We start from the raw sequence: 22,146 nt of genomic DNA, 5'->3' as shown, positions 1-22,146 counted from the left end.
GATACTGCCATTACAGAATGAAGAGGAAAGGTGAAGACAAATAAGTCTAGAAGCAGTGACTATTCAAGAGTTCAAGCATATTTGTATGAAAGTAGCTTCTGGAAACACCATCTTATATGTAAAAAGAAAAAAGTTAATCCTTTTCAATAACTTAATATTTCATGGCTAATCCAAAACTTTTATCGTGTGTTGTTGGCAGTGCTTTGATATGAAATATAGATAAAGTACCTTGCCCTGTTTTGCTATGGTTTCAATAAGGAAATCCATTCTCACGTTGTCAACATTAGGCACAAGAATTGAGCTGTACTCTGGTGTACCACTCCTGGGATATACATACTCTTCAACACGTGTATTCCAGTGCATCCACGTACCTAATAAGAAAGAAATTAAGTTAATGTTTTAGAAATACTAGGCATCATCACTTCCTTTATTTTCCATTCAGTTCACTCATCTGTCTGTGGTTCTTTCTCATGTACAGCAATCCCCCTCTGTGTCTTCAGACTAAAATTTACAGAATCATATAATCAGAGAATCCCTCAAGTTGAATCTAAAAGGTTTACTCCTCTATCTTACATCAATTATGACAAAGACAAGGATTATCTGTTTATGTTCACTTGACAATTCATCACCACAAACTCCATGCAGCTTTTGTAGCAATATATTCACATTCTGACTTCTCACTGGAAACAAGGAAAAAGCTAAACATAACATCACCAGTAAAGTATAGCCATAAAAAACAAAATATTTGCTAAGGGACACAAAAGAAGATAAGCTACAAAATACTTCTGAATTAATTCTCTAAAAAGGCATAATTAAAAAATAACATTTAGATTTTACCCCATATCACCCTTCTGAGTTACTAACCATCAGATGCCACATAATAATCAAACATTGTATCTTCACTGCCTCCTGGGATACAGGGAAGATCAAGCTTTACTGTTGCATGGTTTCGAAGCCAGTATTCCATTCTGCATCTGTCCTCCAGCTCTAGCAATGCTCCTACGCTCCACATGAGAGAGAAGATGTACAGCCTTTCCAAGTATTTTGGAGTCAGTTCCCCACCTTGCTCCTGAAGGATTGAGTTAAGTTTTAATTTTCAACAGCCTGAAAATTCTACTTGATGATCATTAGTAATATGAGGTTAGAAGTCTTCAGTCATATATAAATTTAGAGATGTCTTCAATGATCAGACAGAATCAATATAAAACAATAACAAATCATCAAAAATTAAAAAAAAGAAGGCTGCCAATGCATGCTCCATGTGTTTAACATAAACCAGTGCTTAACATCAAATCCAAATGTGAGATTGTGAGAGGTCACATCCCAGCTATTACTTTCTAAAGAGATAGAAAGTATTCCTCACTAACCTATATCTCCATTGACATTCCAAGTCATCAAAGAACCCCTCCATACCAAACTTCGTTACTTAAAATTATCTCCAATATGTTAAGTATATGTAAAAGCATTCACACTACCTACCTTAGGTGGGATAAGGCCCTGAAGCATATTAATGCTCTGCATAATGACAAAGGCTTCCAGCATCTCAGTCTTCCAATGCAGAGAATGAATGCTGAAGCGGTACAAGTCTGGGAATGATGAAGAATACAGCTGACGTAGAATTTCAGCCTCTTGGAAGGAACATTTTTTCAAAAATCCCTGTTGGAAAGCATGTCAATAAAACAAATCTATTTCACAATGCAAGTCTCAGTAAATTCAAGTACAGTAATTCAAAAGGTTCAGAAGCATGGAATGTTGATTTCTTGGGGGCAGAATGGGCAGGGAGGGTGCAGTTAAGTTTCCCTGCCCATTTGGCAGGGTTTAATTAACAGGTCAAATTTTACCCAAGTATGCATAATTCCTACTGGATGTTAAAGATGAAGAGAACTGAAGAGAAAAAAGCTGTGTTCAATAGCACAGAAATAATTATTTTCAAATTTTTTTTAATCACAATAGCTGTGGAAGGTATTTAAAAACTCTGCAAAGAAATCACACAATACATAGCAAAAACAAATTTGATTTAGTCTAACATGTTGTTTCTAGCAGGGATTAAGGATAACCTGAAAGATCTGGCAAATGCACAAAAAAAATCAGGCTATCGGGGAGGTCTGCTGGTGTGTGTAGTGTTCTTATTGTGTATCACAGTATCTGTAATGATGGATAAACAAAACCTAAGTAAAACTACACATTTCTTAAGATTATAGAATAGGATTCATTTTTTGATGCCTTTAATTCAAAGCAATAACATGATTCTTGGAGTTACCTTGAAGTTTTCTGTCATCTATAGGACAGAATACTTCTCATTTACATCCCATAAATCTATTTCATACATAAAATACTATCACCAGCAAAAACACTGGCAGATTCTTCCCCAAAACTCAAAGAAAAAAAATTTAGAACAAATTGAAATAAATAAATTTGCTTTAAACATAGGATGTATTACTCTTGTTAGAGCAGTTAAAACTAGGACACACTTCTCAGTGAGCTCCTGGAGTCTTCATCTCAAAAGTGAACAGGACACAGACCTTAGCAACCTCCTCTATGTTGATTTGACTAATGTTGTATTCAACAACATTATCTCTTCCAAGCTCAATATATTGTGCTTCTATGATCCTATTACCTTCATAATACTTTGAAATTCTACTTTTACTTCCCAAAGATGTAACCTTTGGGACTGATTACAAGTAAGTATATATATGGAAAACTTTTCTAGAATTGGGTAAGTGATAAAAATTAAAAGGCAGAATTACTTAAAACAGGTATCCAAAAATTCACTGATTGCTCAGTGAATATTAGGGGTAAGTAGAAAACCTAATATTCTTTTGCTTTGGAGGAGGTTGATGAGTAATCAAATTCACTTTGCAAAATCTGCTTCAGAAGCACATTACACAAGAATAGCAACATGAAAAGTTTGAGAAGTATTTCACTAACTTAGAAATTGCATGTAATAATAATGCATCTCAGTAGGCAGCTATATTTAGTTGCTTACAAATGGTAAGGACTGAAAAATACAAATATATGCAACAACTTCCTATGTTATCCCTACTTTTCTTTAAATACTTTTAAAGTTCTTCTGAAATATCAACAAACACTATGTTTCATTCAGCATCTAAGAATTAGCAAGGTTAACATCTACCCTGACCTCTTGGAACAGAACATGCAGTATATTGCATTATGAAACAGATTTAAAGGGAAATATACTGAAAAAGCCATCAAGATATTTTATTAGTGATTTAAGACCAAAAAAAAAAAATGCTATTGAATCAAATTATTTATAATTGTAGGCTATAGTTTTATAGCCTATCTTTTCAAGGAGGAAAGAAAGTTGGAAAGGTAACTTCATGGTGAAATGAACAATTTCATTTATATAATCCAAAATTTAAAAAAAAAAAAAAAAGTTTTTTTTTTTTGGTCTGTTTCTATCACCAAAAGATACGGTTATGGATTAAGGAAAACTGGTTACATATAACATTTCAACAGAACTAAATTTAGCCTGCATCTCACTTTAAAGTGAGAAGGTAAATCATGAGTGATAATGCAAAATGAAATGCTTTTCTTTCTGCTGTCTTCGCAGCTGAATCTTTAGCACAATTTTAACATCCAAGAAGTTGTTGTCTGCAGACTAAGAAATGCCAGGAGGCAGAGCTGTGAGAACCCAACACCAGTAGGCTCTAAAAAGTGTTGTAAGCACAGAAAGGAACAACACAGGTGGAATCTCAGGGGAACCACTGTCCTAGATGCATAACTTACACTTTCCCAAGTATCCATATTAGTATAAAACATAAATTAAAACAAATGTAAAGTTTGGTGGTAACATACATAAGGCACTTGTGTTGACTGCATGTAAAACTGAAGTTTTACCAGCCAATTATTTAGGAAACTTGTTAAACACTTTTTTCATAACAAGACTACAAATATTTTGGACTTGGCAAAGGAACTCAATGAATTTGCAATGATTCTCAAGTATTGTAGAGAGCTGTGACTGCACACAGTTCAAGCTTCAGACACTACTAGAAAAATATAGCATCAGCCCTCTACAGCAACCCTTAGTTCCTCAGAAGGAACAAACCTCCAAGTTTGCAATGAGTCAACAGGACATGGGTGCTTCCAACACAGGAGGAATATCTGATGACAACCCCACTCCACTACCTCCTAACAGGTTAAGGCTAAGCAGAATTCTGGTGCCTTCCCTTGTGGATCTTGCTGCTCCTCACCTCTTCTCAGAGCATTATATGTGACCTACCGTTTCAGATCCGCAGGTGGAAAAGAAACCTTGTGTCTGTTCCAGAAATCACAAGTTTACAGCCTTCCTCACCTTGGTAATTTCTGTTCACCAAAACACATTTCCTGGCTTCACTTTTCCTAGAGGAGCTCCACTGTCTCCAGTCACTAAGAGAGGCACCAGGAACTGCCTGGCACTCAGTGCATGGACTACAGCATACTGTCTTTTTGATTTTTATCTGGGGTTGAAACCTCTAACTTGCTAAGGACAGTGGTTTCTAGGCAGTGCCACAAGCCAATTTTCCTGTGTTGCCAGACAAATCAGGGATTTAGGGAGAAGGAATCTGGTTATAAACAAGCAAGTTCTATAAAATTTACGAGCAGGAGAACCTTTAAAGTATTAAAAAAATAAGAAAGCTGAGACTAAAACAGAATAATTGCTACAAAAGGCTGACATTTAAAAATTAATGTGAGGCCAATTGTATTTTCCTAGGACTAGCTAAGCAAGGCTAACTAGGTGAAGATTAGTTGTATTTTTCACTGGTGTCCTATGTGTGATTTGGAAAATGAAACAACAATCAGATTGTGAAACAATCTTAAAAATATTTTTAAAAACTTGTTCATGTGATACATTCTAGAAAGGAGAACAGTAAAATTTAGTCTGTTAGCTCATAGTAGCTGATAGACTTATGTTCTCTGAGTCTGAAAAACAAGGGGACAAATAAAAAAATAATTTCTATATTAAAATTAAATTTTCAAGCCCATATAAAGGAATTACATTTGGGAAAATACTGAAATATACAAAATATAACTTGGGTTTCAGGTGGAAATAATTAAGTAATTATCTGTATGGTCACAGCAATCAGTATCTTTGGCATGCAGGAGAAAGTTTCCATTTTTGATATTCGGGAGACAGTCCATGTTTTATCAAATCAAAATAATTTTAACTAAACATTCTCAACAAGATGGCCTAGACAAGAAGACATGCAGAGAAAAACAAAACTTTTTTTTCAAGTGTTAATCCTGAGTAGTGTACTTCACTGATAAATTTCTAAGACAATATAGGGTTTAGAGACAAAAAAAAAAGAGAAACCAACTTTTTTTAACTGCTATTCAGTTGAATTTTTACCTGCTATTCTCTATTTTTTAAAAAGAAAAGAAAATTTGAATTAATTGCTGAAACTTTAATAAGGCTGAAATACATTACGATTGAATATTAGGTAGATTCTTGGGAACTCTCATGTTTCATCTTTACCAAGATTTTTGCTACATGAAAAAAAAGTAGTATGCTCAAGTCTTCGAATTTATCATTCACTATATTGTTACTAGCATTCTGTCAGGATTAGGATTTTTTTTTTTTTTACTGGGTTTTGGAAAATGAAAGATGACACATTTAAAAAAAAAAAAAAAAAAAAAAAAAAAAAAAAACCAAAGACTATAAATCAGTTTGGTACTTCAATATGTTATATGCTGGGTTTTGACTCTAAAACACACCTGAAACATGTTCTCTTTTTCTGCATTATTCATCCCATGCCAGAGAGACACTAATTATTGCCTGATTCTTCAGGTACTTTGCTTCTATGAATGCTAACAGACAACTAAGTAACAATATAAATTTAAAAATTACATGCTTTGATGCTGCATTAACTTTATTTTTGGTTCTGAATCCCAGCTGCAATATATTTTAAGAACTATCAAGAGAATTTATATTTTCTTGAGGATTTCAAGTTCCCTGAATCAACTTTACTCATTTTTCCTCCTTGGTCTGAAGCTGCACTATGGGCTACCATAGGTAGTTAGGTAGTTAGTGCTTTAAAACTGAGTTGTCCTTCAATTGCAAAAAATACTTTTAATTACAGTAAAATAGTTGTATTTTTAAAAGCACAATGCATTAATTATGTTCCTTAAAAATTACTCACTCTTGTATAAACTACCAGAAAATTGTTATTTTAAGTACTGACCTAGAAGCTTATACAGAGTAAAAGGGATTTCATAGCAAAAGGCACAAAAATAGGTCCTAAAGTAACAAGAGTGAAGTGATGAAGAAGTAACCAGTAAAACTCTCAATACATATACACTTAGCTGTTGTACCTCAAGGATAGGACTCCAGGTGAGAACTGATGAACTCATGAACACCATTCCATTCCTTGAAACTGTTGCTGGAGAAGCATTATCAATATTATGAGGCTCAAAGACTATTTTGCAATTTGGCGCCATAGGTATTCGATCACCATTTGCTAGTGTTAGAGTTCTGTTGTCATCCAGGACAGAATTAAGGTTCTCAATCCAAATAGCATCAACTGGACCATCAAGAACTATCCAGATGTGGTCACCTATAATCCAATATAACAGATAAAAAGGCCTGTGGATGAAGTGCTAGTTTCTTTCAAGGACCAGTTTCTTATGTCCGCAATTTTAAACTAATTCTGAATTAATGTACAAAGCTACAATCTGTTTTTAATGCAACTACCATTTCCATCACTCAATCCCATTTGGGTACTTCATTTTGTCACCTATAATAATTATCCATTCTTCAGTATATAAAGTGTCAACAGCATAAGTCACCAGTTTTAATACTCCAAAAGAGTTTTAAGGATCTAGACTTCAAGACAGTAATAAACAAGATTTTTTTTCAAGTTATATAAAAAAAACATAAAGAAGATAACGACAGATATATTTAAATTTAAACACCATTCATTTGTTTCCAATGAGTTCTATAAATGTAATAAAATTATGTGAAAGGAACACTTGAAAAATCACTCTTTCAAATAGCATGCAAACTTGTCATAAGTAAAAGAGGTGTATTAGGGGAAGATTCTTGTCATTTGTTTTGTCCCTAAACTTGACAAGCTTCCTTTTAAGTTTTTGAATTGCTCTCCATTTATTAGCAGAAAGGTATTTTAAAGCCTGCCTCTGTTTCCTAGGAGTGTCTGGGTCTGTTCTGCTTGCCTCACTTGGGTACTGAGCAACAGACCCTGGCTGGAAAGAGATCCCACCTTGCCTTCTGGCTGCCCACCCGTTAGGGAGCAGACAGCCCCACAGTGCATTGCTAGCCAGCTCTTTAGCCAGAGATGGCCCAGCTGCCTTCAGAGTTGGTACTTATTACAAAGGCCTAGGTGGCCGGGAACTCTACTAGCATTGAACCAAGGAGGTATGAAACAGATTACAAACTTTTTATATGTGGAGGGTTTTTATAGCTACAGTGCAGGCATCTCCAGCATGAGATAGTCTGGAGCCTGACACATAAAGGGATATTGCAGAACACTTACAGAGTAAATCTGAGTAAGTCATGAGTGTGCTAATGTATATTTCATCTTGAAAGAAAAGATAAATAATCAATAGTTAATGCTATGCTACACGGTCAAGGGTGTGACATTTCTAGATTTGAAACAAGCCTACCAAAATTAGATTGAAAAGCATTTTCAATTTTAAAAGTATCTGTATTTCTGAAGACTAAAAATTTTGTATGAAAATAGTGCAACAAGTGTCAGGATTTTCTTTCATGTTTTCTTTTAAGGCATGATGATAAGATTGCATACTAATTTTCAGACAAAAAAGGAAGAAACCATCTACCATCACTATCAAGGCCACTCTTAGTTACTGTAGCAGTCTAAGAATATATGTCAGCATAATTTTAGGCAGAAATTGGCTGCCTAAATAGAATTATCTAGTGCTCTTTGAGATGGACTATGATATGTGCAGGGCTAGCTGGCATGACACAGCTGATGAGATTTACATCCTTTCAATATGACAGCTGAAGAACAGGTAGAAATTCTGACAGCACCAAAAAAATTTTATAGGACACCACTACTGCGGCAACTGACTTTTACCTTGCACTTTCCTTCCATATGAGGACTTTGTATACAAAAGAGAGAATTTGGTAAATGCAGTGTAGTATTTGTTAAACTATACTGTTGAACACAAAGTACTTAGAACAGAGTGTGAAAGGCACAGAAGTTCTTCCAGGAATTTCCCGACAGTTCCATGTAAGAAAAAAAAATTCTGCTAATGTGCTTTATAAAATTTCCCTGAAGCTTGAGTTTTTTTCTTGTTTTATTTTGAATTGAAATCTTTTTCATTATACCTATATTGGGTCTGGCTGAGCTGGAGTTCCTTTCTCCACAGCAGCCCTAAACAGTGCTGTGCTCTGCACTGGTGGCTGGAAAGGTGTTGACAACACATCAGAGTTTTGGGTACTGCTGAGCAGCACTGGCACAGCATCAGCACTGTCTCTCAGCATTTCACAGATCAAGGGGCTGGGGGTGAGATCCTGGGTGGGGACACAACCAGGCCAGCTGACCCAAATTAGCCAAAGGGATACTCCATGCCATATGACATCTCCTCAGATATAAAAGCTAAGGAGAGGAGGAAGGTGGGGCATCTGTTATTTATAGCGTTTGCTTTCCAGAGCAACCTCTATGTACACTGTAGCCCTGCTTCCTGTGCAGTGGTTGAACATCGCTTGCGGATGGGAAGTAGAGAACAAACCTTATTTTTCTCTTTGCTTGTGCTCATGCAAATTTTTGCTTCTACTTTAGTAAACTGCCTAAACTCAACCTACAAGTTGTTTTCCATTTATTTTCTCTCCCCTGTCCAGCTGGGCAAAGGAATGGTGTATGCAACTTGGTGGACACTGGAGTCCACCACAATACCTTTCTTTGCTCTTAAAGTTTTTCTCCAGAGCGTTGAAAATATTCCATCTGTCCAATCATTTGTTGCCACATCAAGGCGTCCAAACATTTGTGGAGCAGTTATAGCTTTAGGATTCATTCTCATTTCCCGATGTGGCTGTCCACAATCTATGAAGGCAGACCACCAGTTAGTTTTTACGTTTCTTTTCAGCAGTAAGAGAACTTTAACAAATTCAAACTCATTACACCCAAATGTATGCTTTAAAATGCATTCATAATTGTAATATGTGTATTTACTTGAAAAACTTCTCTTGCTATACAAAATTCATTAATTTGAGACATTAAAAAAGTAGAATGAAATTCTGAAACTTTTGAATATTCAATTCACATTTCATAACTCCATCAGGGGAAAAAAAAACCAGCAAGATGAAATTTATTCAATGTTTAATTTAATATTTTGAAGGCTTATCAAACAATAGAGCTTTAAAACATTTGATTTGGATGTGCATTTTTAAAACCCAATTAATAAATACCAGACAGATGATTGATTACTTTGCCCTTCTGTGCTCTTGCATACATCTTAGAATAGGTAAAGTACACAATATGGGCATATTCTTGTGAATTCTCTTAGACCAATAAATTCTATCTAGCCATACCATGACCATAAACTTTTTTTTTTGTCTCATTAACAACAGCTTAAAAACTAAAATGCCAGACGTCTTTTAAAAAACTCATAATTGAAACATAACCAGGAGCCAGTAGTAAGATGCCGAAAGAAAGGACTTAAAAAATTACTTATTTAAAAACAATTTAATTAAAATTAGATTTCACTAACATGTAAGATAGAAGCCTGACAGATCAGGTAGTTAAACATTTCATGAGGTTGTATGAGAAGATCAGGTTTGTAAAAAGTAGTAAAATGACTTTATCTTAGTAGTTCACATTTCAATGCTAGAAAAAAAATATAGGAAAACAGTGCAAGGCAATTCTATTCTTTCTGCTTTTTTTCCTAAATGAGACAGTCATTTCCACTGCAATGTAAAGCTTAGTGTTTATTAAGCACAGTGCATTATTGTGTGTATGAGAGACTTGCTGAACTATTTTTACAGAAATTATTCACTTCTGGACAATCATATAAGCAACTTGTGAAATGGGGTAACACAAGCTTACCTCGAAAGAGATGTTTTTCTCCCCAAGCTATAATCTTTTATTTTGATAAGATCAAGCAGACATTCTTCAACTAATATTTTTGTTTAGAAATACAGATGACAAAAAAAAAAACCCCACACAGTCTTCAAGCCTCCAGCCAGGACACAAAATTAATACCCTTGAAGACTTTGTCACTGTATAAACCAGGAATTCATGGTTATAAAACCAGTTATTTTTTATTTCAAAGACACCGTCTTGTGCATTGTGTTTGAAAAGACCTAAATATTCATGATTAGCAAAAGGTTTCAGCATTACCTCAGCAAAACCCAGGAGATGCTTTAATCACTTGTCTGAGCTGCCTACCTAGACTGTGTTTCTCTTTCTTAACTCATCTAGAAAAAGAACTTCTGATAAAAGTATGGTAATATGGAAAAAAGGACATTAGCATATGGCTTTGAATGTCAGATATTTTTAAGCTACTAGAATAATTAGTATCTCAACATACAAACTCATTCTTCCAGGAATATATTCTCACAGTGAAGCAATTGAGGTTTTCTGAGAAGAAACAATGGGGTTTAAAGTTAACAATACAAGTACTACCATACCTGTCATTGCTTTCATTAAGGTGTGGATGCAAGTAGTTTTTCCTGCACCACTAGGTCCTAGAGTCATTAATCCATGCCTTACTCTCTGGGTCTCAAAAAGCTGGATAATTTTCAGTTTCCAAGGAGGATGACAAACAAGACCAGATTCCTCCACCTGTGAGATGGGGACAGAAAACCAAATTACTATTATTTTAGAGCAAAAAATATTTTTTTATGTCTTTAGATATAGACAGATATAGACATATCATCAGCAGATTACTACACTCTTTGTAAAGGCTTTGTGTATAGTAAAAAACCCAGTTGGATAAAGAAAATATATTTGGTATTGAAATATGTATTCAGAAAAACAAGGTAAACCAGCCTCTATGTACATTATAATCTCTCTATTAGATACACCTACAATATATCTATTACATATATACATTATATTCTTAAGTTGGCCCTACTGAATTATTACAAACACCTAATGGGAAATAAAATAAAAGAGACGTAATTTAAAGAAAATCCTTTTCCAAAGTAGTGTTATAATTGTCAAGACTTGAGACAAACATTAAATCCTGAGTCACATAAGACAAGTTTATGTATACATCTATTTTTCAAACTGGATCCCAGTAATCATGACTCAAGAAAACCACAGGACACTATAATCCCAAGTCAGTGGCCTCCTGAAGAATAAGCTTAATATTCATATTACAGTGGTACAGACTTATGGAAAAACTTATGCCTCCTCTAAGTAATAAAATATAATGTTGCCAGCTGGATAGAATCCATAACAATGATTATCTTTGGTGTCACATGACACCTAAGAAAACATGACAGTTATGCCGCAGCATCACAGATCACAAGAAACATCACCTGTTTGTCAATGGCTGCTTCAAGTTGAGGATAGCCTGCTTTATCAAGCTGGATATCTGGAAACAGATCTTCAATTAGACTCAGAAATAAGGGTTCATCTTCATCAATCTAGTGAAAATCAGGGAAAACAAAAATGCACACAGATTAAAACCTGTTCTATTTATTCTACCAACTTGAAAAAGAAAAATCCCTGAGTCCTGAAAACTTAAAGAAATGCTCGAGAACAAAAGGAACCATCTTTAATAATCCTCTAGGTACTAAACATTAGAAGGACACAGCACAGAGAGATCATGTGATGCTTCTATTAGTCAAAATAAACCACTAACATGAAGACTGAATTACCTATAGTAGATTTTAGCAATACCATTTAGAAAATTATTTATCTGTTTTATTTGGTCTAACAAAATTATGTATCACAGCAGTGGAAGATGGTTGTTAGCTATTCAGACAGCTGAGATGGTATTCATTACTATGAATAACAGATCCTTTCAAAAGAGCAACTAAATAATTAAGCACAAAGTTTCTAAAGAAGTTACTGCATAGACACCTATTTTGTCACTTACTTCTAAAGGTAGCAGAGAAAATATGGAAAAAGAATCTGAACAATTCAAAGTTCAACCCGTGTAGAAAGCCAATCAACAGGCAGCTCACTCCCTCCTCAGCCCCACAGAGGGTACTACAAGTAATTTCTCTATTACAGTCAAAATCTTCCACTCTGAGAAACATTCCAAGCCAGCTTCAGTGAAAAGGTCACATACAATCTTCTAGTGATCACGTAGCTCCAAAGTGCAATTTAAATTATTTATCAGACCCTCAGAACTTACTAGTTTGGACAGGTTCATATCTCTCAGCACACGCATGACAATGGTAGACTCAGTATCTGTGGGATTTGCTCTTTTTGCTACTCCCAGTGTACGCAGCACAGACAATATATTCCTCAAGCCAAAATCATAATGCACCTAGAAGATATGTGAAGTTTGGGAAAACATTCCCAAGTTAATAGGGATGAAACAGTTCTTATTTACTATTTAAGACACACATGGCTATGTAGGAGAAGTGGCTTGTGTTTCAAATGCTTCCAAACATCCATCCCCTATTCTTTGGCTGTGTGATTATGCACGACTTCACTTTCCAAATCTGCTACCATCTATTAAAATCTAAGGTGAGACAGACAAAAAAAATGTAATCATTAGTCATTGAATCAAGACAGGGTTCCTAAGGACTATTGAAAAGTACTTAATCAGTATTATTTTGAATTCTCTGTGGCCCTTGGAAATGGAGAAACATCTGTACAAGCACAGGCAGCACAAACCAAATGCTTCTCAACCCACCCTGTAAGATCAACAAAGGCTACAATACAGCCTTTATTTGTCTCAACCATCACCATTCATTAAAACTAAATCTTAATAATAAGCAGTGTTCTGAATGAAAGCCCCATCTTTGCATCAACAACCTGCAGCAGGAATTGATATTTCAGGACATCACAAGGCTGCATTACTAAACTGCAAGTGGCTCAGCCTTCTTAGTGAGCATGAACCTTTCCTTATTTTTCACATGAATATTTTGTGACTTCAGAGATAGTTTTTCCCTAAAATAATCAAGTTGCAGCATATGAATATAATCACCTGCTTTGACAGTTGTTCTTCACACAGCTTGTACAGTGTAAAGAATTTCCTTGCCAACACAACGTTAGCAATGAAACCACAACTAGCCAATTTAACACGAATTATGATTTGACGATCGGGAACCATCATAGCCACTGAACGAAAATTAATCTTCAAGTTTTCAGGAAGTTCTTGCCGTCCAGCATATCCTGGATTCTGGAAAAGAAAAACAGGTGTTGAGGTTGAGTGTACCTTGCACAAACAGATGAATCAGCAAAGGACTGGGCCGACTTGGTAGGCAAAAATAATTTGTTGACTTTAAGGTCACATGTCAAAATTAATTGCTGTACAGACTTACCATCATATCTCTATAGAATTTTTGTCTCTTTTAAATCCATGAGATACAAAAAATGTTCCACTTAAGCATTTCAAACCTGAGTTTGTCTTATAGGTCCTATTTTTACTGGCTACTCCTACCTATATCTCTATGGATTTTTTTTCTGTAATTGTAACAAAAAGCACACTTTGGGCACCAGAATTTGGCATGTAGAAGAAATCTGAAAATGAGGTTACTTGTATTTATGATGCTGCCTGCATTTGCTAGTTGCATGCACTTGATGTCATTGAAACAAGACACTGTAAACTGTGTTTACAGCAATGCTCAATGTTCTCAAACTATCAGAGTTTTAGGAACTGAACGACATAGGAATTAGCAAGTACACACACCATACCAAGGTAGACTTAATTATTGTACAGTCATCACTGGTATATTAGAAACTTTCTGAATACTTACCATGGTAAGAAAGATGCCAAATTCTGGGTTCATTTCCACACTCTCTCCATCAGTAAAAATAAACCTTTTTTTACGTTTCTTCTTACATGTCAACACAATTGCTATTTGCTGTGCAGCTACTGATAGCACTGGTAAATCAATACGATTGAATTCATCAAAGCAGCCCCAGGAGCCAGACTGAGCAAGACCTTCAAAGAGAAAAGCAACTAAATATATGACGATTATGTGTTTTAACCCTTTTTTGGTACAAATCACAAGCCAAAAAATAGGTAATCTACCTCGGGGCGAGGGGGAAGTGTTTATTTTTGAGGGCTGGGAAAGGAACAAAGAAAAATTTTAATTCCTTTTCAAGTAAGAAAGTACAAGTTCACAAAGTCCTTAAGATTTTCTAGGATAGTATGTTCTTTGATTTCTTCTCCTTTTCTTTTATCCTAAATGTTTATCTTGAGTGTTTTTCTGTCCCTCTTTACCCACCAAGAAAAATTCCTGCAGTAATTCAATGAAAATGTGACAAGCTTATTGTCAATAGCTTATTGCACATATTAAAATTAACAATATAGTTAAGAAGCTGGAGGTCAGTCTATGCCAGAACTGCATTTTTCCTTGAATTTTTTAGGAAAAACAAAAACCATAGATACAGTCACTTGCAACAATACAATAGTCAAGAACCTCCATTTGATCTCAAATTAGACATCAACAATGACTGATATGTATTAATTTCAGATGCCTAAAAAAATGTCGTCTGCATTTAATTTTAGTGAGCTCTGCCAATTTTTTTAGCATATGAAGAAGTATCCATGCATTTCCTTCTACCAATAGAAACTTCAGTATCTGAATGAGACAAAATATTGAAATCAAAATTCAGCAGGTCCCACCAGTTCAGCAATAAATTTCACAGCATTTTCTTTCCATAGCAGCAGATCATCTTGTGACATTAGGTCATTTTAAGTGACTTTATCTATCCTTTCATAAACTGTTCTATTTCTATTTCTTGAAGACAATGTTGCAACTGTATTTTATACTCATAACAAGACATTAATTACTTGTATTTATTAAAAGGCTGAAACCATCTGCCAGTTATACGCCAACCTTGTTTCACAGAGATCCTCTTATCATTTGAAACTTTCACACAGTTCATAAAATCATATAATCTCAGAATATAAAGGACTGACTTATAAAGGACTCCTGTGGATCAAGAAGTAGAACTTGTGACTCCACAAAGATGTATTTAAAAGTTAAACCATATGTATATATATAAGATAGTTGTCTAAGCACAATTTGGACACTAACAGCTTTGAGACCCAAATTACTTCCTTGGAGGGTTTGTTCCAGTATTTGACCACACTCTCAGTGAATACCTAGCTTGAATTTCACACTATGCAGCTTCAAGACATTCCCCCATGTCCTATTATCAGACAAGAGATCAGCACCTCCATCTCCATTCCCCCTCATGAGGAAGTTATAACCAGCAGTGAAGGTACCCCTCAGTCTCTCCCTCTCAAAGCAAAACAAACATAGCATGTTCAGCTGTTCCTCTTAAGTCATGTCCTCTAGCTCTTTTGCCATCTTTTTTGCTGTAATTTTGATCCATTTCAGTATTTTTTATGCTGCTGTGTTGATGACTCCAGAACTGCAAAGAGTACTTGAGATGAGGCCACTCCAAAGCTGAGTATAGTGGAATAATCACATCCTCTGCCCAGTTAGTTATACTGTGCTTTGTGCACCCCAGAAAACAATTGACTGTTTAGCCAACAGTTTACCTTTAGTCCACATCTTACCTTTGAAGATCCTCCCAAGTCCTCGGAAATCCATCTGGTCTGAACAGTTGAAGACCACTACATATTTTCCTAGGCACCGTCCCATATCTTTCACAGTTTCAGTTTTTCCAGTTCCTGCAGGTCCCACAGGTGCTCCACCCATGTTCATGCCCAAAGCTTGAGCCAAAGTGATGTAACATCTAAAAGACAACAATCAAACAGGCTGCAGCAGACAGATTTCTGAATAGTGCCTGTATAGTATAGAGAAACTTACACAAGGTCTGATTTAAAGAGAAAAGGGAAGTGCTGAAATTATGTTCCACTAATTACAATTTGGATCAGTAAGAACAAAACCTCTTCACCTCTTCAGTCTCTGATGCAGGGAATATTAAGGTTCATTTTATCACACATAAAATGAAAAAACAGATAATCCTCAATTATCAGCAAGATCTGAAAGATCACAAGAAGGGAAGAAAGCAGATACAGAGATGCTGCCTAATCTTAGTTTGAATAACTTAGATACTGGGTTATTTTATCTGGAGTAGTTTTTAAATACATTATACTGTGGAGTACAATAGTGAAAGACATCTAACCTTTCCTTTCTCATCCATCTTTAAAATTTGATCACACAATGCGTCCCATTTTCATAAATGAAACATCTATCCATAATGTAGCAAAACACCAGCTAATAATTATATGTCAGGAGTAGCTCTAGAATTTTTTTGTATAGAATAATCTTTTAAAAAAGCAAACAAACAATGCCCTCATTCTCCAGTGATAGGTTATAAAGCATTCTTTCAGCTATTTGAGTTAGACAGCTAGATCTCTCTGTTAATAGGATTGCAATTCTTTCAATATCCTTTTAAATCAAAGATCTCCATACTACTGCAGCTGAATATTGTTTTTTCCTGTTTGTTCTCCCTTAGCTCTTCTCAAGAGCTTGTCTGTAAACACTGACTTTTGTCCTGCATCTCTACATATTTTATCTGTTGGGTATATCAGATCCTCAGGTATGCTGGCTTCGCATACATAATTATCTAAGTCGGATAGATCATGTATGCGGGGACCAACGCACATATGTGGCAGAAAATAAGTCAGAAAATAAGTCACATTATAGGGCACATAAACAAAAATATTGAAGCATTCCATATGAAATTACTGACTTTAACAAGACCATGAATAATAAACTCTGCAGAGAGGAATGTTGCATCCAACAGGAATGACGAAATTGCTCTTGCAAAAACAAAGGTTTGGCAGGAAAGAATAAAGGAATAAAATAGTCTTTTTCACCTGTCTGTAAGAGGTGTTATGACAAGCCTGTCAGTACAGCCCAAGAATTCGTTCTGGTATGTGAAGCTCACATCAGTGATCTTAATCACCATTTTATCAGAGTCTTCATTAAAATAAAATCTACATTGTTTCAGCCACTCAAAGTCGGTAGGGCTCTTGATATGCATGCAGCACTAAGAAGAGAGGGAAGACAAAGCTGTGGCATTCATGGTTAACATTTCTTTTCACATTTATATTATGGTGTCTGAGTAGTAGATGCAAAGGCAGTACTGTAAACATAATGAAAGGTATAAAGCTAGTAACAAAAAAATAGTGGAGAACCTATCTGGATTTTTACAAAAAAAATTGCTAATGTATTATTGCTCAATCACATACTTAGCAGAAGAACTTCAGGCTTTAGATGAATGTGTCAAAATTCTAAAAATGAATGAACAGTTCATAAGCCTCAAACAAGAATCATTTCAGTTTAACCTTAAAATTGCCATTCCTTTTAGTCTTCTCTACCACTTGAGCTTTTACATGAGTCAAGTACATAATGTCATATGTGATTTTACAAACTGCTATAAAAATGTTATGAAATCACAGGTCTATTGGGAAAAAAGACATTTCAAAGCAGTGTCATGGTGCTGATACAGTTTAAGAAATTCAACAGAGCTGAGAATAAGTCACAGTCCTTATACTGAATATTAAAATGGGATTTAAAAAAATGTCAGCTTGGATCCAAAAACTACACTTTACATAAAATTATTATAAATAGAAACAAATGATTCTACAATAAAAAAGATAAATGCCTTCCTATCAATAATGGGCCAAAACTCAATAATTCTTTTCTTGGACAGGCCAATTTCAGAATCAGGTCAGGACTTCCTATAGGTAAAAGGGTAGGCTAGCTTTAAGTTTGATTAAGCTAAATGCTTTCATTTTCATTATTTTAGTATCATGTGTCAGCATGAATAAAGAAATATTCCTAAGTGAATAAAGAAATCCCTAAGTAATAATTAGGTATCCTATTGAAACTAGAACAGAGAGGATATCAGCCTTAACCAGCTTAAAACTTTTTCTGTACTATAACTCTATATTCATTTTATTTACTTGTAGAAATCCATAATGCAGTCCAGAAAAAGGACAATTACTTGCAAAAAATGTGTGAGGAAAAAGAAGGCCCTAACTGATCACACAAGAGAGGCACTTAACTTAGTGGACCAACATGAGACATTATACAATTCTGCTACTGCTTGAGGAGAGGGAAACCCATTGCAATAATTAAAAGGAAACTAAGAAGGCATAGCTGAAACAACATAAGTATTTTTATAATATTACAGGACACATAATTATTACAGTCATGAAATTAAATGTTTATCTTATGAGGTAGGAATTCATAGGTTTCATAATATTTTCTTATCATGACACATTTTTTTATGTGGAAAACCCCTCACAATTCATAGTTAATTTTTTAAGACTTACAAGACCATCAAAAATGTCCCTTTGATGCACATGAATAGTGATTAATGTCTCATATTTAACTCGCTCAACTGGACTGAGGTCTTTTGTTGTCATATCTATCAACATGTTCAGAAGATCCAGGAAAAACTGGTTTGTCTTGCGCATAACTTTTTTATCCTGCTTGGCGAGAGTCAAAGCTTCTTCTGATTCTCTTGTCCAAATCATTTGGATCCCCAGTAACCCAACCTTAGGAAACACAGAAGTATATGTTTATTATCTTCTCTTTCACGTAAAATCTATATTCACAGACACAGGAAAAAAAAGAAAGAAATGGTTCTCCTACTATAAAATTACTTTCCATGCATTCATACAGAGGTCATGTTTTGTGTGTCCCAACTGCATTCATAAATGCACAGAATTTCAGTCTCGTAGATACTGTCCATAGTGCATTGCTTATACAACTGCTCAATATAATTTGTAGTGTATATTATAATACTATATGCAACAAATATACTTTATATAAATAATAACTAACCAGTAATAATTTCTGCTTTGATTTGAAATATTTTTCTTTATAATATTATAAACATTTTATAATATAATACAATATAAATAGTTTAATTTTTTTCTTCCAAAAGTTTTTATTCCATCAACAACATTCCTGATCACAAAGCTTCTACTAAAAAATAATTTTCCCTCAACACTACCCTCAGTTTCAAATCTTTAGCAATACATAGCATTATCTGTGGGAAGCCTGCCTGAGATGTGGCTGCGTGAGAAAGGACATAGCAGCCAGATTCAGCTAATCTCTGTGTGAGAAACTAGGCGTACGTGACTGAAGCAGGGCCAACAGTGCCCTTGAAACACAGGTGCAGAGATACCAGCTAGGTTGTTGAGAATAGTTGGTATGCAGTAAAGAAAATTAACGAGATGGGAACTTGGAATCGCAAGGCTAGTAATAGAAAACAAAGCATTAGTGTTAGACCCAATCCTGAGCTTAGATTTTGCAATATGCATGAGCTAATTATTGTGTGTATAAAAGACCACTGGTTTTACAATAAAGCGAGACCTGTTGACCATGACAAGATGAGACATGTCTCCCATCTTTTCCAATATCTGGTGACCCCTGGACGTGATGCGCTGCGTCCCTCCCTGCAGGAGTTGAGAAAAGATGATGGGTTCGGATTCTGCAGCAACCAGAATGGTATAAGGGCAATAAGCGAGGAAGCCCCGACCCTGAGTGATCGTAACGACGAGCTCAGCCGATACGTGCCGCCGACAGCCTTTTGGAGAGTTGCAACAGCGCTGACGTGAGTATGGATAGGCAAGCGGCATATGAATTATTTACCGCCTGCTTAAGGCAGAGGCGGATACAGGGTATCGACCTGGATAAAGAATTACCTTCACTTTTGAGACACGGGGAGTCTTATGGGTTTTTTACTAATCCCCACACAGTGCATGAGTTGTCAGAATGGAGAAAGTTCGGAGATAGGTTGTGGGAGTTGACCTTGGAGGATGATAAACCGGCTAAAAAGATTGGAAAGCTCTGGCGGGTAGTGCACAATGAGCTGTTATTAATGCAGGCAGAAAAAAGAGCTGCAAAAGAAGTCAAAGCCGCTCAGGAACGTAATTATGCCTATGACTCCTCGCGGCAACATCCTAATACCCCCAACCCTCCTGCCTTCACCACGGTTACCTTGCCTGCTCCACCGGCCCCTGCTGAAGCCGCGCCATCGGCACCTCCCCTAGACGAGAGCTACGAGCACTCCCCTGAGCGCACCCCTGTCCCTGCCGGTGCTTCAAGCCATCTGCCTACCCCCCGCAGTCAGGAGCCTATCCCTGGGGCGGAATCCGACCTAGCGGAGGCCCTGGCAAGGCAGCGGCGTGAGTTATGGGTATCGCTGGCCCGCCAAGGTGCGGAAAGTGGGGACAAAGGGTTGCTGGAGGTTGCCTCTCAATGCCTGGCGTGTCCGGTGGTGTTTACCCCAAACGCAGCTGGAGGTCTGACGGCAAATCTGAGTGCGCTTGACTGGAAGCTGTTAGCACAATTGCGTACTACAGTGGCACAATACGGTGTGAACAGTGAGCCGGCAAAGCAGATGCTTGAATATCTTTTTAATGCGTATTTGCTTCTGCCTGGGGATATTAGGGGTATAGCTAGATTGATCTATTCACAGCATCAGGTTATGTTGTTTGGTGCGCATTGGCAGGCAGAGGCTCAGGCATCTGTGGCGGTACAAAGAGGACCGGGTGATCCTTTGCACGGAATAACAATAGATGAGCTATTAGGTCTCGGCGCATTCCTTAGACTAGAAGCTCAGGTGTTAATGGGCCCCGATAAAGTCCGTGAGGCAATGGAGGTAGCGCGTAGGGCTATGAATAAGGTAAAAGATCCTGGGGGAACGCCTATATACATGGGCATTAAACAAAGTAGGGAAGAGTCGCTGGGTTCGTTTGTAGATAAGGTGGCCGAGGCTATAGATAAAGCGGGGGTGCAAGAGTTTATGAAAGGGGCATTACTGAAGCAGTGTATATTACAGAATGGGAACGCACAGACTCGCTCATTAATAAATACTATGAATGGAGACTGGACCGTTCCCTTGTTGCTTGAAAAGGCTGCCGGCATGCCATCTGGCTCTCAAGCATTTTTAGTGGAGGCAATTAAGCAATTAGGTTTAGGGCTCCAGGAACAGGCAAAAACATCACAGAATCAGGTCATGGCTGCCCTTGCACCTCTCCAAACTGCAGCGGCCGGTATGGCTTGTAACCGCACCGGTCAGGTCGGCTCTCGCATGAAGTGCTTCCGCTGTGGAAAGTCCGGTCACATCAGGAAGGAGTGCCAGGTTAAGAGTGTCTGGTGTATTAACTGTCAATCTAACACCCACAATACTGCTACATGCCGCCGTAAGCAGGGAAACGCGAGACACAGCGCGAGCAGCAGCCGCGCCGGGATACAAGTAGCAGCTGCAATGCCATCCAACAGCTCCGACCAGCCACAGCCGGGAGCCTCGGTCTGGACCTGGCAGCCGCAGTAGAGGTTACGCTGATGACACCTCACCCACAGACTGTTCCTACGGGAATCTTTGGACCTATAATCATAGAAGGCAATCAAGTTGGCGGACTGATATTAGGCAGATCATCAGCTTCGATATCTGGACTATTTATCCTGCCTGGGTTGCTAGATGCTGATTACAGCGGAGAAATCATGGTCATGGTACATACCCCTTTTCCACCTTTAAAAATCGCCAAGGGTCAGAGATTGGCTCAAGTGGTGCCCCTACCACAACTCGCGAAAGCCCTCCCCCCGATTCAACCAACACCGCGGGGGAAAAAGGGTTTCGGAAGCACCGGAGGACTTGTCTTGTTAACCGTGGATCTTTTGTCCCGGCCTAAAAGACAGCTGCAGCTACGATTTAAGGATAAGACTGTGGAGTTAACTGGACTGTTGGATACGGGCGCGGACTCAAGTATAATTTCTCCGGACTACTGGCCACAGAACTGGCCCTTACTAGCCTCCTCAACGACAGTCACAGGACCAGAGTGGATACCGGCTCGGAGCGCGAGACCGGCGCAGCGGCCTCAAACTGGAGCCGACTTACATCAGGAATCCTCAACTGAGGCTGGGTCTTCTACTCAGACCACATCTCCCCTTCCTGCAGACCTGCTTCAGCCCAGCCCAGCTGCAGATACGATCACCGGATGAGTTTGATTATCTAATCTCTCGCTTGCATCGATATAGTAGCGGACAGCTGTCGCCTTATGCTTGTGTTTGTTGTGTAGATAGTACCCATAGGGCCTGGA

General features: G+C 37.1%; 1 protein-coding gene across 1 annotated transcript in view; it reads right to left on the bottom strand.

Annotated features, from left to right (window-relative positions):
- Positions 1 to 22,146, bottom strand: part of DNAH5 (dynein axonemal heavy chain 5) — a 122,360-nt gene that overhangs the window by 50,437 nt on the left and 49,777 nt on the right. The window contains 13 exon segments of the mRNA XM_066341255.1: positions 229 to 371; positions 865 to 1,069; positions 1,480 to 1,656; positions 6,310 to 6,551; positions 8,871 to 9,017; positions 10,604 to 10,757; positions 11,459 to 11,566; positions 12,283 to 12,417; positions 13,084 to 13,278; positions 13,856 to 14,043; positions 15,634 to 15,812; positions 16,903 to 17,075; positions 18,367 to 18,591. Of these exon segments, the coding sequence (XP_066197352.1) occupies positions 229 to 371; positions 865 to 1,069; positions 1,480 to 1,656; positions 6,310 to 6,551; positions 8,871 to 9,017; positions 10,604 to 10,757; positions 11,459 to 11,566; positions 12,283 to 12,417; positions 13,084 to 13,278; positions 13,856 to 14,043; positions 15,634 to 15,812; positions 16,903 to 17,075; positions 18,367 to 18,591 (2,271 nt within the window).

This window comes from Sylvia atricapilla, chromosome 1, assembly GCF_009819655.1.
Source record: "Sylvia atricapilla isolate bSylAtr1 chromosome 1, bSylAtr1.pri, whole genome shotgun sequence".
NCBI classification, from domain to species: domain Eukaryota; kingdom Metazoa; phylum Chordata; class Aves; order Passeriformes; family Sylviidae; genus Sylvia; species Sylvia atricapilla.
The sequence above is the reverse complement of the archived record's forward strand: the minus strand, read 5'-3'. Positions and strand labels throughout refer to the sequence as shown.